This window comes from Styela clava, chromosome 1 (assembly GCF_964204865.1).
Source record: "Styela clava chromosome 1, kaStyClav1.hap1.2, whole genome shotgun sequence".
Taxonomy (NCBI): Eukaryota; Metazoa; Chordata; class Ascidiacea; order Stolidobranchia; family Styelidae; genus Styela; species Styela clava.
This window is the reverse complement of record NC_135250.1, coordinates 3,943,410-3,959,594: the sequence shown is the minus strand read 5'-3', so window position 1 is coordinate 3,959,594 and position 16,185 is coordinate 3,943,410. Positions and strand designations below refer to the sequence as shown.

General features: G+C 36.8%; 2 protein-coding genes across 3 annotated transcripts in view; one reads left to right on the top strand and one right to left on the bottom strand.

Annotated features, from left to right (window-relative positions):
* LOC120325511 (translocation protein SEC63 homolog) overlaps positions 1–16,185 on the top strand; it is a 97,820-nt gene that overhangs the window by 81,196 nt on the left and 439 nt on the right. The window lies entirely within an intron of this gene.
* On the bottom strand, positions 9,012–16,150 carry LOC120345533 (uncharacterized). Of its 2 annotated transcripts, none has more exons than XM_078116630.1 (8): positions 15,917–16,150; positions 14,945–15,143; positions 13,781–13,911; positions 13,246–13,395; positions 12,451–12,588; positions 11,801–11,903; positions 11,166–11,308; positions 9,012–9,683 (listed from the first exon to the last, which is right to left on the bottom strand). In XM_078116630.1, the coding sequence occupies exons 1-8, from the start codon at positions 15,996–15,998 to the stop codon at positions 9,571–9,573; spliced, it is 1,059 nt and encodes a 352-aa protein (XP_077972756.1). In that variant the 5' UTR covers positions 15,999–16,150; the 3' UTR covers positions 9,012–9,570. The 2 variants fall into 2 exon arrangements, with proteins under 2 accessions (XP_077972756.1, XP_077972757.1); XM_078116631.1 differs by lacking the exon at positions 15,917–16,150 and adding an exon at positions 15,438–15,528.

Below are 16,185 nucleotides of genomic sequence, written 5' to 3'. Positions count from 1 at the left end.
CCCCCTTTACAAGAAAACTCCCCGTTTTTTCTAGTTTCATTTCCTGAAAAGGTAGTTTCACAGGGTGTTTTCACTTTGTTGATCATGAATTCCTTGAACATAACGGGATTTGGAATACACCAATCATAATAACATTCTAAATACCAAAGGAATGATAAACATGGGGCGCGAGCCATAAAAGGTCGGGAAACACTGGACTAAACAATATTACTAAAACCACACGCAAATTCAAAGTGAAATCGTTCCCCTAAAATAATGAATTTTATCTCGATTGCGGAACGCAGACTTAAACGGTGTTTTACATGACCTTCAACTACACATTAGTTCTTCTTATAATACCTCTAAAATTTCTTATGCTTGAATAGTAATTTTCGCAATAGCGTTTTAAAAGAAATACTCAACGGATCGATCGTACGAAAATATTCGTGCCGCTTAGTCGCACGTTTAATTAGGGAGTCTTAGGTACACTTGCATTGTGGTTTCTAACAAGCACGTTACAAAATAACTTAACAGTAGTGAAATATGTAAATCCAATTTTGTACTTTCCAAAAATGCTTACTTCACATTGCAACAACGTTTTCATATTTTGTTTATTTGAAAATCTCGTAATTCTCTACTCTGTAATATTGTTTTTGATGAATAAAAATAAAAGATATCCTCCAAAATTAGCCCTAATGTTATATTTCGGAAGAAAATTGAAATGAAAAACCGTCTTACTTTCGGGGAAACACGATACATATCACCTATACAAATCCGTCGCTAAATGATCAGTGACGGTCATTTTTCTGGATCCCATAAAGCAACGGTTTCACAGCCGGGAGGGAATTCCATCCCATGGCAATTATGCCTGACCCATTCCATTGGAATAAGTTTCGATAAAAATAGTTAAATTTAGGTGCAGCGTCTATTAAATAGTACGTACTACATGTACGAATAGACATGCAAAACAACGAAATTTCCGGACTTTGTTAACTTTTTGTATATTCATAACTATTATACATGTGTCCATCAGCCCCTTCACGAAGTATATTGTTAATGCTGAATATATTTTGCTCTTTATAACTATAAATATAGGAACACGAAGTCCATTACAAATTGTTTTACCATCATTTCTTCGAATATCATATGGTTTTCGTGTCCCACGTGTCACATGGAAAATACAAATGGGACGTTTCACAAGCCTGGGTTTTCCGCGACAACGACTCACAGATTGATATTGTCAACCACGTGTTACAGCAGCCAGACATATGACTTCATGACATATGTCAACCAGCACTTTTTTTCAAAACGTTATTTTCACGAGAAGAACCATCGCGTCATTATGACAGCTAACGATTTATTCTCGTGCCATTTACAATGCTGTCAGTTGGCATAAAATCACCAAGCACTTTTTAACACGAATTGACAATGATGAACATATTTACCGTGATTGCAAATTTAACGTCGCGCTGGTCGCATGTTTTAAGAGCCAAAAGAACTGCTATATTTTGAAATGTAATTGATACGAGCAGTTTCACACATTCTCTTTTAACAATAAGCATAATCTATAAGCAGTCCCTTCCAAAAAAAAACTTATATGTGTGGAAAGGACCGAACTGCTTCCGCTCGACATATTATATGCATAAGCCCTGGATGACATCTTGAACGAGCTTCGAATACGCCATATTTAACTTGCGAGTTGCGACTTCAACATCATCATACCCAGCATGCTAACCACAAGATCATTGTCTCACAACGTCAGCTATCGTATAATTCTCGTGTTAACCACAATGCTGTCAGGTCGTAACAAAATTATCAAATACTTTTTAATTAACGTGAATTGGCAATCGCATTGGAAAAATTTGAGTTGCGCTGGTCGACAAGTCAATAAAACCCCGGTCTACTGATATGCACATTTTACATGGGCACTTCCAAAATTCTCTACGAACTCTCATAACGGAGTAATTGGCACATTAAAAGCATGCTCGCGTGGTATGTGTACCAAGATTGCGCACAACCTGAACGCAGTATGTGTACCAGGTTAGGGTTATCAGGTTGTGCGTCATCTTGGTACACATGGTACGGAAGCGCTCATTGAAAGTACACATTAACGACCACAAAATTTACTATTTTTTTCGTGTAAGAGCACAGTGAGTTTTTTCACTGATAATTCGGTGCCGCATTAACAAAAAGTTCGAAAACCGCTGACGTAGGGGGGCGATTTTTTGACAGAGACCCGAACCGTTCCTGATTTACATATTATATACATACAGTCTGGGTAAAATAACAGCCACGCTCTTCAAACGCGTTGCATTCAATCCACAATAGTGTCAAGCGCTGACCACTACGCAATAATCTACCCGCAAACCAGCTATTATACTGGGTGTCCATAAAGTCCCTTTACAATTTCAATTTTGTTATAAAGTCAGTTCTCAATATATCTTAACCAGGTTTGTTGTTTTATAATCAGTGAGTATTTTTGTTTTGTTTGTTTAAATATCAAGTATTTTTACTTCTATTGATACATACATGGTATCGATGCAATTTAAAAAATGTTAAGACTTTATGGACACCATATACTTCTTCCTGTGATACGTACAATAATGTCGTAATTCGGTACAAAATTATCAAACACTTTCTCTCGTGAATTGACAAAGACTTCGATGACTGATATGAGGTCATTTTTGAAAGCCTTCGACTCGCTTATAGCGTTTCCTGTTGAGACGGCAATACGGCTACATTAGGCTCAGCAAATCTTTGTTGCGCGAGGCCAACTTTCTTGTGTAGATAATAATACATCGAAGAACAAGTATACAATCCGTATGTGGTTATAAATCCCGCCACTCGGTATATTGTGATATCACGCCTAAAAAAGTTAACTAAGCTGGCTTGCACAAATAGCCACGTTAAACAGAAAATAGTTGACACCATGCTATTGGCTATCTTTCATAGTTCTACGACCTGCCCGATGTACGACAAGCACCAGTATCTTCTCAATATTCCACTACAAGAATCGCATTAAAATACAGCTTACAGCTGCTCAAATCTTCATTGTGCCAAGCTAAATTTTCATGCGCAGCCATGAGTAGATCGGCGAACTGATTTATCGAGTGTATGAGGCTCTAAATTTTGTATAAGTCACTTGGTAAATTATGGCATACCACCCATCAAAACAAGCTAACCAAATTGACAGTGCGGATCTTTTATAGAAAGTCCCCGTCACTACTGCAAAACTATGAGATTTGAGAACACCCCCCCGCCATGTTTTAATTACTGCAGATTGCGATCGCCACGTTAGCGATGGCAAGGACTTCCTACAAAATGTCTGACATCACCAAAAGGCTCTGCTTCCATAAGTAACATTCTACAAATCATTATTCGAAGCGTAACACTGAAGCGTATCTATTCCCTGGGGTATGGTTTACTGCGCTACAAGATGGCCAGCATTACAGCGTAATTATTATTATTATAATAAGTTATGGCGCTTTCAATTTCCAGGATTATGTGCGCCAGACTGAAAATAATTTTCTAGGCAAAAACAGTTCCACATAAGCCGAACACCATAATGCAACACGCTACTTTAATAAATTGCAGTATGATGCGGAATTAATGTAAAATATAAGCCACGCGTAAAAACAATTCAGAATTTATACTCAAACATCAAATGCACAAACCTCGTCTTTGCAACTCAAAGTTAGGCTCCTTTCGAATTCTCATTACAAAGAGCAATCAATGAATTCAAAACAACTTCAGTTAACGTGTCGTATTCTATCACTGCTTCACTGACATCACAACACAGTCGTTCGACGCTGTTAAATAATACATTGGTGCGCTCGAAATCTCATGCTGCTGTCTGTTCTAACCATACCTTGCCTTCGTCAGTAGGAAAAGAGGCAATACCTGTCTATTTGCTATTTTCAATAATTCCACAGCCTGCCTGATTTACGACAGCACCATTGTCCACTCAATATTCCACTTCAAGAAACGCCCTAAAATATCCCTAAATGTTTTGATCAGTTAGACTAGAACGCATCGATATCACGTGATATGACGTAATAATACGACTGTGATTCAAAAGGCAAACATGATCAATACTACAGCAATGTGTTTCAGCGCTTAATGAGCTTATTCTGCGACCAATTTTGGGCCAATAATAAATTCTGTACTTGTTATCAAATCCATCTATAAGCTTATATACCCAGTATATCGATACTTTACTGCTTGTTGCTTTTTGAACTTTGCAGTCGGAAGGTTGTACATTAGTTAGCTGTAGGTTTGCTATTTAGCAAACTTGGCTAAAAACAGATTTCCGACGCAGCCTAGGCGTAAAGAGCCTGGGGCAATATTTTGTTGTGAAGCACACATGTTTGTCTCTTGTTGCTAAATTTTAATATTATTCGCAAAACATTAAGATGTTCACGAAGTTATTCGCAATGTCAAAGGCGATATTTTTATGCGATGCTTACTCGCGCCCTTCTCTCTGAACATGGCCATGTAAAGGCGGCTACTGATTAGGAAATATATTATTTATTTGGAAACGCCGTAGCTGTGCCAACACAGTTAAATCTAATGATTTAACCGTTAGGCCAGCGGTTGTTGAGCATGAGTTGTTTGAACCTATTGGGACTCGGAATCTACCAATAAAAATAACACTCTAAAACTAACTACTACAGCAATGATAAACAGGGGGGGGGGGGGGGGGAGCGTGGGTGCGAAAAGCATTTGGAAGGGTGCCACGAGTCATAAAATGTCGGGAATCACTGCGCTAGGCTATCACGCATTCAAGAAGTATCTGTCGCTGTGGTATGATTATCTTTTGAGGAAAGATTCGGGTAAGCGCAGTAGTGTCCAAGCTTTGCCGTTAATTTTCGCCCTTCCCCTATTTTAAAACTCTTCATTTCTCCATCACTATTTCCGAACGACTTTATTTATTCTGTGCCGTGAAGTCCGAGTTCGTCATGTTTTCACTGCAGTGAAAAACCGTGGTGGTCGACGTTATTGCAAGGTTTTTTGGTGGTTTTTCACTGTTTGGCATGTCTTCCTTCGGAATCGAAATTCTCAATTCTCCCCAAACTAGAATTTCAGACTTTCCATGGCGATGGAAGAAGCTAAAATTTCCCACAGAATCTCAAAAAAAGCGTTAAGTTTAGCAAGCGTTATTAGCAGTCTATTGAACTTCAAACTTGCCTGAACTTCAAGAATCTCTTTGCAGCATACACACGAAGGAATTTCATTAGTGATATACAACATACCGCGACATTGAACAGAGCGTTTTACCTATTTGTTTATAAATAAAAGCGATATTCACTTTTAGAGATAATAGTAACAGCACATAGACAAATATTCGATAAATGATTTTCTATTCCATATTTACAGAGTCAAAAAAACGACAGATTCACATATACGAGAAAGGGGTTCTCCCGTAGTATATGTACCAGGTTAGGGTTGGGCCGTAATTTTATTCCGTTTATCTTTATTTAGTTCTATTACCAGTTCGGGGACTGTCTGTGTTAGCTAAGTGAATATACCCCCTGCCCATAGGTTTCAGTTCCTTCACACAACTTGATTTAAAGTAGGCGAGCAAAATTAGTTATCTCCATATTGGTACACTCCAGTGGTGGGATTCAAATTTTTTGTCCGCCGGTTCCTTCAGAAAAGTCATATTTTTCAGCCGGTTCTGTTACAAACAGAACATTGACAGTAACCAGTAATGCTAACCGGTTCGCTGATCTCATAAAATTCCGTCAGACGGTTCTATAGAACCGGTGCGAACCGCCTGAATCCCACCACTGTCGTACACACACTTCTGGAGCGCCGCAGTTTGCCTTTTTGTATTGAAGCTTTGAAATAGGGTATCAAATTCATTGTTCTCCAACACCTAATTTTATTTTTTCGAAGTCTGAATAATATTCTTTATTTCATTCATTTGAATTTACGTTTACGTAGATAGCGGGCGTAGGTTTTGTTTATTCAAAGATCTGATCTCGAAATTCATAGAGCCACGCAGGGAATTCAATTAATTGATGCCTGTATTAAAAAATGGGATCGTTCAAAATTTAAAATATATTTTCAATACTTATTATATAATTTATATGTAATGTATATTATTGGACACCGGATGGGCTTATGGCTCGTTTTGTTATTATGTTGTTGTTGTTATTCTTTATGCATTATTATTCTTACTATTGTTATGATAAAATCGCCTTTCTTTTCAATTACTGGACCAATCGCTTTGAAATTTACAGTGGTATATTTTGCTACAGGGCTATTACTTTTATCTATTTCAAATATTTCTGTGATTTTCATGGGATTCGTTTTTTGTGTTCTATGACGTCATTATAGTTAATAATGCGATGGTTCCAAGACACAAAGCAAATGCTGAAATTTCGAATAAGTTTTTAGTTGAAAGCAAAAAAGCTGCGTGGTAGAGTGAAATGTCCAATTTTGGAAAACATAAAGGTGCCAAGGATAAAATGGATCACTAAAGAACCATGCTACGCCGATATAAAGTCAATATAAAGGAGTTATCGGCTGTCATTGCTTATCTGGGTCATAAGTGGTGATTCTTACAAGCTTTTCAGCGCTCTGATATATCATTTTCAAATCGATGCTATTTATACTTCAGACAGTTTCTGGACGATGGTTTATTGCTTGTGTAATGTGTTTACTACTGACGTTTACGATAAGACGTGTAGGTATAAGATATTACTTACAAAGAAATAAGAGATATTCAAGCTGGTATCCAATCAAAGTTTTGAGCAATATTCACCAAATTGTTCCGTCACAAAGTTACAGGAATTCCAAAATTGAAATTATACATATATATTCCTTATTTTCCCCAAATAGTTTTTTCAAGTTTCTTCCTTCTGGGTTAAAGTTCTTGAAAAAATGTCATGGTTGCCTACAAGCCCATTCACTGCAAGTACAACAGTTTAAAACAGCGGTTCCGAAACTTTTTGTTCGTGTGGCGCCAAATTATCATAACGACAAAAAGTCAACTCTTCTTTTCCATCTCTACCTGATTTTTGTTTGAGATGCTGAAAAAATTACACGTGTTCGCTAAACTCGCTAAAGAGGTTTGTTACAAACAAAGTTTTATTGTTTTGTTTAATATATATATATTTGACCCGGGGTCTTCTTCAAATATCCGCACTTGGGTTTGGTTTATTCAAAGATGAAGACTGGCGATGCGCAGTTTCAGGTAACTTGATGATATATTTGACTAAAGTCATGTATCCTCTCAATCTGGTACCGAAACAGAAGAGCAGTGATTCTCAAACTGTGGGGCGTGCCCCACATGGGGGCGTAGACAATTTTTTGAAAAGCTAAATAAAAACATCATTAGACCTTATTCATTAAAAACCCATCCTACGCGCAAAAAATAAAAGTGATGTAAAAAATTTTTTTAACATTAGCTCTTATGGGAAATGTGATCACCAGAGCAGAAATTTGCATTTTTTGTAATTTTCTAGATATCTTTCATTGTATATGTGAGCAGTTTTGAGGATAGAATATTTTTTACATCTTTTTTGATATTTTTATCATCAAAAATAATAATATCAATTGGATGTGATCTTCTCCGCCGTATTTCGGATATTCAAATTTTTTTTATTTTGAATATTTATGTTCCATCCACGTGTTTTTCAAACAAAAAATACTTTCGTCTTACTATCTGTTATTTGTAGATTATTGTTAGCTAGGCATTTTTGAGGTGAGGCGCGAGACAAATTTTAAAAAAGGGGGTGCGGCGCAAAAAGTTCGAGAACCACTGCAAAAGAGCAAGGATCAGAGGTATGGACACTGAGTTTACGCATATGTAGGTAAGACTTTATCTCTGACATGGGCGAACTACCGCCTGCGGTCTAATTACGGCCTGTTGAATAATTCAATCTGACCCGCCTGATGCTGCCACAACCACAGTAAGACCAAATTTCGATATTTTAGCTAAAAATAGTTCCAAGGAATTTGTTAAGATCCCAATTAAAATTAATTTTGGAACTAGACTTATTGTTTTCCACTTTTTTCTTGTAACTTCGAAAATATTGTTCATAAAATGTACCTTTTATGCCACACTCACATGGCCCGCCAGTCGAAAAAGGAAAAAATGAATTGGCCTCTGGTCGAAAATTTTTGGCCACCCCTGCTTTAGCTGATATCGGCAGTCAAGCGTGACGAAGGCAACAAGCGCTGCCATATTTCGTAAATGAACGATTCTGTCTACATCGCATTTATATATTGCATTGACATTCACGGTAATTACAGTCTCACACTCAAAGCAATACACACCGCGGAGATGGAATCAGAAAGAGACGTTTCAATTGAAATAGAATAATTATTAAAAAATTGTTAATATCGATGCAAACACATCACGAAGACGAAATATTTTTTTCATTATACAGAACCTGCTCCACCTGGTTATCAACCGAAATGTTAACCCGATAAACCAGAAACATGTGGCATGGCACCAATTGGGAACATGGCACAAGGTATGGTGTCTCCAGCTGGCATGGTACCTGGTGATAAGCCTCCACAAATACCACCCTAAATGTTGATGGAACAAGGAGAATTGAAAGACGCAAGGAAAGATGGAAGACTGATTGGACTTTCAGGATCAAGATAAATGAAGAAAACCACGATTTTAATTGTACAATATTCATATTTTCAACACTAAGAGAAAGTAATACGGATAAAGAAGAAGTGGCATAGGCAATGGTTCTTGGTCATTATTGCCATTGACAAATAGTTTCGGGATCGCAAACTAACGTTTTGCAATCGAAACTAAATTTTTTAAAATATAAAATTGTTTGGCTCAATATTGTTTTTATTTTTATGCGTATTTTTGTGAAAAATACTTAATACACCCATTTTTAAGTACTCCCGTAGTGTGTGGTTATGGTTAGGCCATAATTTTATTCCGATTTTCCCTGTTTTAGTTTTATTACGAGTTCGGGGACTGTCTGTGTTATCCAAGTAAATATACCGCCTGCTCATAGGCCTCAGTCCCTCTACACAACTTGATGTAAAGTAGGCGAACCAAATTAGTTACTTTTATATTGGTACACACACTTCCGGAGCGCCCATTTTTAATATTAGTACTTTTGCCTCTTGCTCATTGTAAAGAGTGCAAAAGTGAATGTATTGAACAGAGACAAAAAAATGTTTTTATTATATCATTTCAATGACAATAGAGGAGTGCTTGAATAAACATTCAGATGAAATGAATTGTATCATTTATTGGCTGTCAGAATCTTCATCCATGTGTGAGTGTGTGTGATGTTGTAATCGCGTAGGCGTCTTTACTTGGGTAGCTAATTTGAATTGGTACCAACCTGACATTATAAATTGAAAACAGCAAAAAACTAGCTGATTTACAGCCATGAAAATTGGTATTTTCTATGTTTATTCGATGACAATTTTATAAAAGATGATTTAATATGTAATATCATAGGAAGCTAATTTCAGTCTCCACGTGGCCAGTTTTTCCTTCAGCAAATACAAATTTTTATCAAAAAGTACACAATAATATACAGAAAAAGGTGACATTTTTCTGGGAACACTGATTTGACTAATTGTATACTTTTTGATTACTGATTACAGCATTCGATAGAAGGCCGATCTCTTTCGTCTCTTCTTTGGCACTACACCACCACACGTATCCGGTCTTGTATAGTCACATATGGGTCGGTACCCTTTTGGTATAGGAGCTGAAAATGATAAAAAAAAATCGCCTTCAAAATACCGCTACGAGTTATAGTCAATATTTGGGGCTCCCGAAGTATGCGAACCAAAATGGCGGGCATCGGAATGTAATATGTGTACTAGGTTAGGGAAGGCCATCATTTTAGGTATAAATACTACGGGAGGCTCTTGGCTAGTCTTCGAACTGATAATAGGACTAAAATAAGGAAAATTGGGGAAAAATTATCGCCTAACCCTAACCTGTTACCCATGTTACGTTCCGATGTCCGCAATCTTGGTTCGCATACTTCTGGAGCACCCAATATTTTTCCCCATCTTTTTATTGTATGGGGATGTTTCAAAATTGGGGTGGGGGGGTAGTAAATATTTTGTTATTAACGATAAAACTATTTGTAACTTATAAAAATGTGTTTGACAGACTATCTACTACAGTGATAAATATGCCACTTTCTGAATATTCAAATATAAAGGTTTTCATCCTTTTATAGAGGGTTTAGAGAAATCACTGAGTTCTTTTGCATATTGTCGAACTGATTAAAACTGGGAATTTGTATTAATTAATTTGAACTTTAATTATACATGCATGAAAACATCATAAATACGAACGGCTTTGATATTACTTCAAAGGATTCGTAAGCATCCTAGAAATCCTTATAGAATTGCAATTTTGCGATATTATCGCAACGATGCGATAAACAACACAGTTTACGAATACTTTTTGCTCTTTCATAAGAGAGATTATTGAAATAAGTCGGCAACATAAAGCATCGATCAATCGGACTCAAACCCCGTGGCCAACCAGGGCTGGGTTAACTATGAAGCTATCTAAGCACTCTTGGGACACCAAGAGAAGGGGTTACAACAGATATTTCATAGCAAATTTTCAATGATACCCCAGTGTTTAATGAAATAATTGGAGTTCATCTGGCAACACAGATCTCAATATTGGTTGAATTTTTTCTCAAATATTATAAACTATTACTGTATTATACATGTTTGTAGGTATGAAAACTGATTAAAAAAGAACACCAGTTTCATTGTAAATATTTTTTACATATAGGGCACTAGAGTCTTAATTGCTTAGGGCCTCATAATTGCATGATCCGACCATGAACACAACCAAATTGGGTAGGGCATGGCATGTATTAGCTTTGTACATACGCAAAGGGGCGCTCCAGAAGTATATGTACCGATATGGAGGTAACTAATTTTGTTCACCTACTTGACATCAAGTTGTGTAAAGGGACTGAAACTTATGGTCAGGGGTATATTCACTTGGATAACACAGACAGTCCTCGAACTCGTAATAGAACCAAAATAAGAAAAATCGGAATAAAATTATGGGCCAACCCTAACCTGATTCACATTCTACGGGAGTATCCACCACAAAGGTATCCAACAGATTGTAGTTCGTATCAAAGGTGTATGTTCCTCATATAAACACATTTGAATTTTTTTCTTCAGTTTACAAAGTCAACTATACTCACCAATGTCCTTTACATCCAGGCAGTTGTAATTCTTGTCGTGCAATTCCAAATAGTCAGAAGCAGTGATGCGTAACAACCTTTGACCTAACGTTTCTTCATCTTCACTTTTTTTCGGGTGAATCCCAATCGTTCTCATGGCCTCACTAAACAGAGGACAAAGCTCAAATATTGAAAAAGCGCGCATAGGTACCGGTACGTTAAGGCTTCAGCACCAAGTTTGACGTAAACATCGGCGGACAAGGTCGATGGAATATATTCATCATAAAAATTTTATGAAAAATAGGTTTCATATGACTTAAAACAGAATAGCAAAATTTTCAATAAAATATCAGGTCTCATATGATTACTAGCGATTACTTCGATGTTATGCCCAATATTTAAAATTTGTACATACTGAAAAGCAGTGCTATGCGAATGTGCTATCACCAAACTAGGGTTCAGAATCTCAACCTACAACACCATTTTTCGCTTATATCCAAGTTCGCTAATTCTAGAGAGAAACTTCCACAAAATGGAAAAATTCATTCAACTACAATCCTCTAAAAATAAACGGAAATCGAGTTTCTATAACTGAGTCCGAGTTGAGTGATCAAAAATTGCTAATTTCTTTTCTATAATTACATTAAGATACTTACTCGCAATACCATCTTGATGTGCTTTCGTTAGGTTGCCTTGAATACCACAGACCAATGATCGCATCATTTGACATCGCTTCGTCCTCTCCTATGTAAACTTCTCCTGTGAGAGAATGGTGTATATAAATTTCAAAGATACAAAAATACATATTTTTGCTGTCATTTACATATATAAATTGAGGAGAATATAACACAGATTTTAAAACTTCAGCATCTTAAGCCATTCACAGTGGTTCTTAACCTTTGCGAGCCTGGCGAACCCCTACGTTAATCTTGGGGATTTCATCGAACCTTAATGTTTTAAACAGTTACAACCAGTAGTGGGATTCAGCCGGTTCGCACCGGTTCTATAGAACCGTCTCGCAGAAATTTATGAGATCAGCGAACCGCTTAGCATTACATGACTTTTTGTAACAGAACCGCCTGAAAATATGACATTTGTGTGATGGAACAGGCTGACAAAAAATTTGAATCCCACCACTGGTTACAACCAGAGGCGCAACTAGAACTCTATAAGACAGAACCTAATATTGTACATGGTTATAGAAAATGCAACTGCCCACAGTTAAGCTGAACGTTTAAATTTCGAGTATACGTAGAAAATAGCAAAGCGGATAGGGACGAACCAAATTGGCGTCCACCCAATGTACCTTTCCGTGTCTTATGTATATTCTTTATGATATATTCTCGCATCTTGTTAACAACTTCTTCAACTTTTGTAACGTTGTAAGTCGTATCCGTCATTTGGGTTAGACATTGGAACGGTCTCAGAATCCAGATTGTGTCGTCTAGTAAAATATAAGAAACTTCTATTTATAATTTTGTAAGAGATGATACTATTACTTTTTCAGTTCATGGTCCCAAATCAAGAATGGGACCCATGATGTATGATAAGCCACTAACAAATTATTGACACATTACGGAAGCAAAATTCTAAACGTTATGAAACGTTGTATCAGGTCCCTCATTTCAGAAAACCAGTTTTGTTTTAAAAAACAAGATAGGGTTCGCACAACCCATGTGAACCCCCTGCTTCTCACCACTGGTTATAATATGGCAGTAATTACTCAACAACAAAATAATACTAGAATTCGGTTGGAAACCGAAGACTTATCGATCGAAGGTTAGGGGATCCTCCAAAACAGTGGGCTTACTCCATAGTGACACCGTGTGTCCCATCACTAATTAATTAATAACTCGCTAATTATACGACATAATCTTTTTAAATTCAATAGGCTTCTGATCCGAGCTAAGATAAATGCACATGCAAAATTTGGAGCAGATTGAATCTTGCTTTCGTGAGATATCGCGTGCATCTAACACACAGACATACATACAAATACCTATCAACATACTTACCGATCAAGATCGATAAGTAACTAGCAAAAAATCAACCCAAAAACGAAAAAAAAAATTGAAGCATGTAATTCAACAAATCTTCTTACCAAGTGCAAAGTCAGGTTCTCCAAAACTTCCATCTGAATTTTGCATTTCCAGTAATTTATCGACGAAACGTTTTTCAATATGATAGTGGTTGATGCAGAGAGCGCTCAGAACAAGAGAGTATTCGCCAATAAAGTCTTGTTCAATGGTAGCTGGATAAAGTAAAATTGAGCATGTAACAACCGTTATGTGGAGAAGTGTTGTCGAAGTCCTAAACCCCGATTAGCCATTCAAGTCAGTTAACGAGACACTCGAGTCTCTAGAGTAGTCAATCACTAAGTTAAGTCTCACTGGCGATGAGTTGAATACGAGATGAAGTTATTCTATTTAAATGAACCCGTTCATTGACTTGAGTTACCATGTACCAATAATTCGGTTCATGACGAAATTGAGGCTTTGCGCACTTATGTTTTATCTCTACAGAAATCAATTTATTTCTTGAGTGTTTACTGTCTGACGATTCATCCGTTTATGTACATTTAAACATTATGAATTACGTGAACGACTATTTTAAAGCAAGCACAAAATAGTCCTAACTTGAATTATCTAAGTAGGCGCCAATCTCATTGCTGATTGTTCGTAAAAGATCTTTTCCACTGATTTTTTCGGGATCGAGACACAGAGCTCTGGCAGCGAACGAGAATTCTGCAAGATCGAGAACGTCGAGACTGGGAAAGAAATGAAAGTATTATATTAATAGGTTTAAGTTAATAGATTGAAGCAAAATTTGTTGTTACCGTATAAGGCATTGCCATAGTATGTGAACCAAGATAGTGGACGCCGGAACGTAGTATGAGTGCCAGGTATTTTATTCGAATTTTTCTTATTTTAGTTCGATCACGAGTTCGAGGACTAGCTAAGTGACTCCCGTAGTATTTGTACCTTAAATTATGGCCTAACCCTAACCTGATGCACATAATACGTTCTGGTATTCGCCATCTTGGTTCACATACTACGGAAGTACTAATTATATTACAGTTGTAGTAGATATTATCGTTGGCCCAATGTAAGGAATAGGCTACATGAATTCTTAAGCTTAATCTAACATTATATTGTGGGTTACGTAAACCTATGGTTTCAATTTCATTTCTAATATATATGTGTTTTTCACAGCTTCGGGCAGCCATGCGTACGACACCAATTATTGAACACAAAATGGGTCTAAGTATCGTTTTGTTATTATGTTGTTGTTGATCTTCATGTTGTTAGAGTTTCTATTCGTTTACTACTTTTTGTCAAAAAATCAGTGCAGTGTATTTTGGACTCCATGTTCATATAGTTGATCATCGCTCTCTTGTTTTGTGAAGGATTGGATATTTACACGCCGCGTAGGCCTCCTAATTTATTACACTTCGCGTGAAATCAGTGATCAGAGTGTATCAGTGTCTCTGACTTGTTTCGATTCTCTAATCGACGATCGAGAATTTGGTACTCGCGTAGTATGTGTACCGGGTCAGGGTTAGACCATAATTTTATTCCAATTTTCCTTATTTTAGTTCTGTTACGAGTTCGGGGACTGTCTGTGTTAGCCAAATGAATATACCCCCTGCCCATAGGTTTCAGTCCTTTCACACAACTTGATGTAAAGTGGGCGAACAAAACTAGTTACCTCCATATTGGTACACACACTTTTGAAGCGTCGAGAATCGGCTCACGAATCCTTTAATATTATTGGAAAAGCAAAAGAAAAAATGATCTCACTAATCCCAGTCGTATTCGATAACTTCTCTCAGCAAATGTGCCGTCAAATCTCGAGCAAAGAATTTTTCTGGAGCAGAGACTTGTAAAGTAATAACAGTAGAAAATGTTTCCCATCCCCAGTCTGGAGTTCTCGCTTCCATTAAACGTTTTACGATTTCCTTCACTGCGGGCTCAACTTGCTCATTCTGCTCCGTGTCGCCTTGAATAGAATATATATCACAATAATAGTCACAATTTTGCGACGATACTTAGATAGGAGTAGAAATTTCCATGCCAGATCTTGGTGTTTTAAAACTTCAAATAAACATGGTATATCAAGAAAAATATCCTTCAATATAAAAGCTGAAAGGTCGTCGTGTTTCTGCATTTTGAGAGACATAGTTAAGATAAAATAATCAGGGAAAGATCAAATGTCGTTGGGGAGGTCTAATATATTTATGGAATATGGTTGGATCAGGTGATATTTGTTTGAAGCAATGTCACAAAAACTCACTCAGAAGCAAAGGAGACTCATTTCTGAGCGAAGTTACGGGAGATCACTCAATTACTAAGAGCTATCGACACTATAGAGCAATGATTTTCAAACTTTTTGAGCAGCGCCCCCTTTATTAGAATTTGTCAAGTCTTGCGCCCACCTCAAAAATAACTAGCTAACAATAATCTACAAATAACAGATAGTAATACGAAAGTATGTGTTATTCAAAATACACGTTGAAAATGCGTGTACATAAAAAAAGAAACGTAAACAATAAAGAAATGTAAATATCCATAATAAGGCAGGAAAAATCAAATTTGACAAACATTTTTATTTTTAATTAGCCTCACACCCCTCAAAAAATTGTCTACACCCCCCTTGTGAGGAGGCCCCACTTTTTGAGAACCACTGCTATAACGTGTTACAAAGATGAATAACGCATTGAAAATATTGATTAAAACTTAATATAGTTATTTAAAAATACTTCTAACACCTACCACAAACTCTGAATGCTGATATTTCATTCATCAACTCTGATGCAAAGATGCACATGCAAATAAAGAAATATGCAGCCTTCATCGTATCGGGTTTTCAGTCCTCATAAGACAAGCTTTCAAGATCTAATAGTTTTAAATTTAATCTAGAATTTTTTGCCCCTGTCTCGAGACGCAATGGTCATGGTTAATTACCAACTTATGTTTATTATGCAATTCAAGAGTCCTGCTGCACACTAACACAAATGTATTTCTGTAACGTTTCGTCTGAC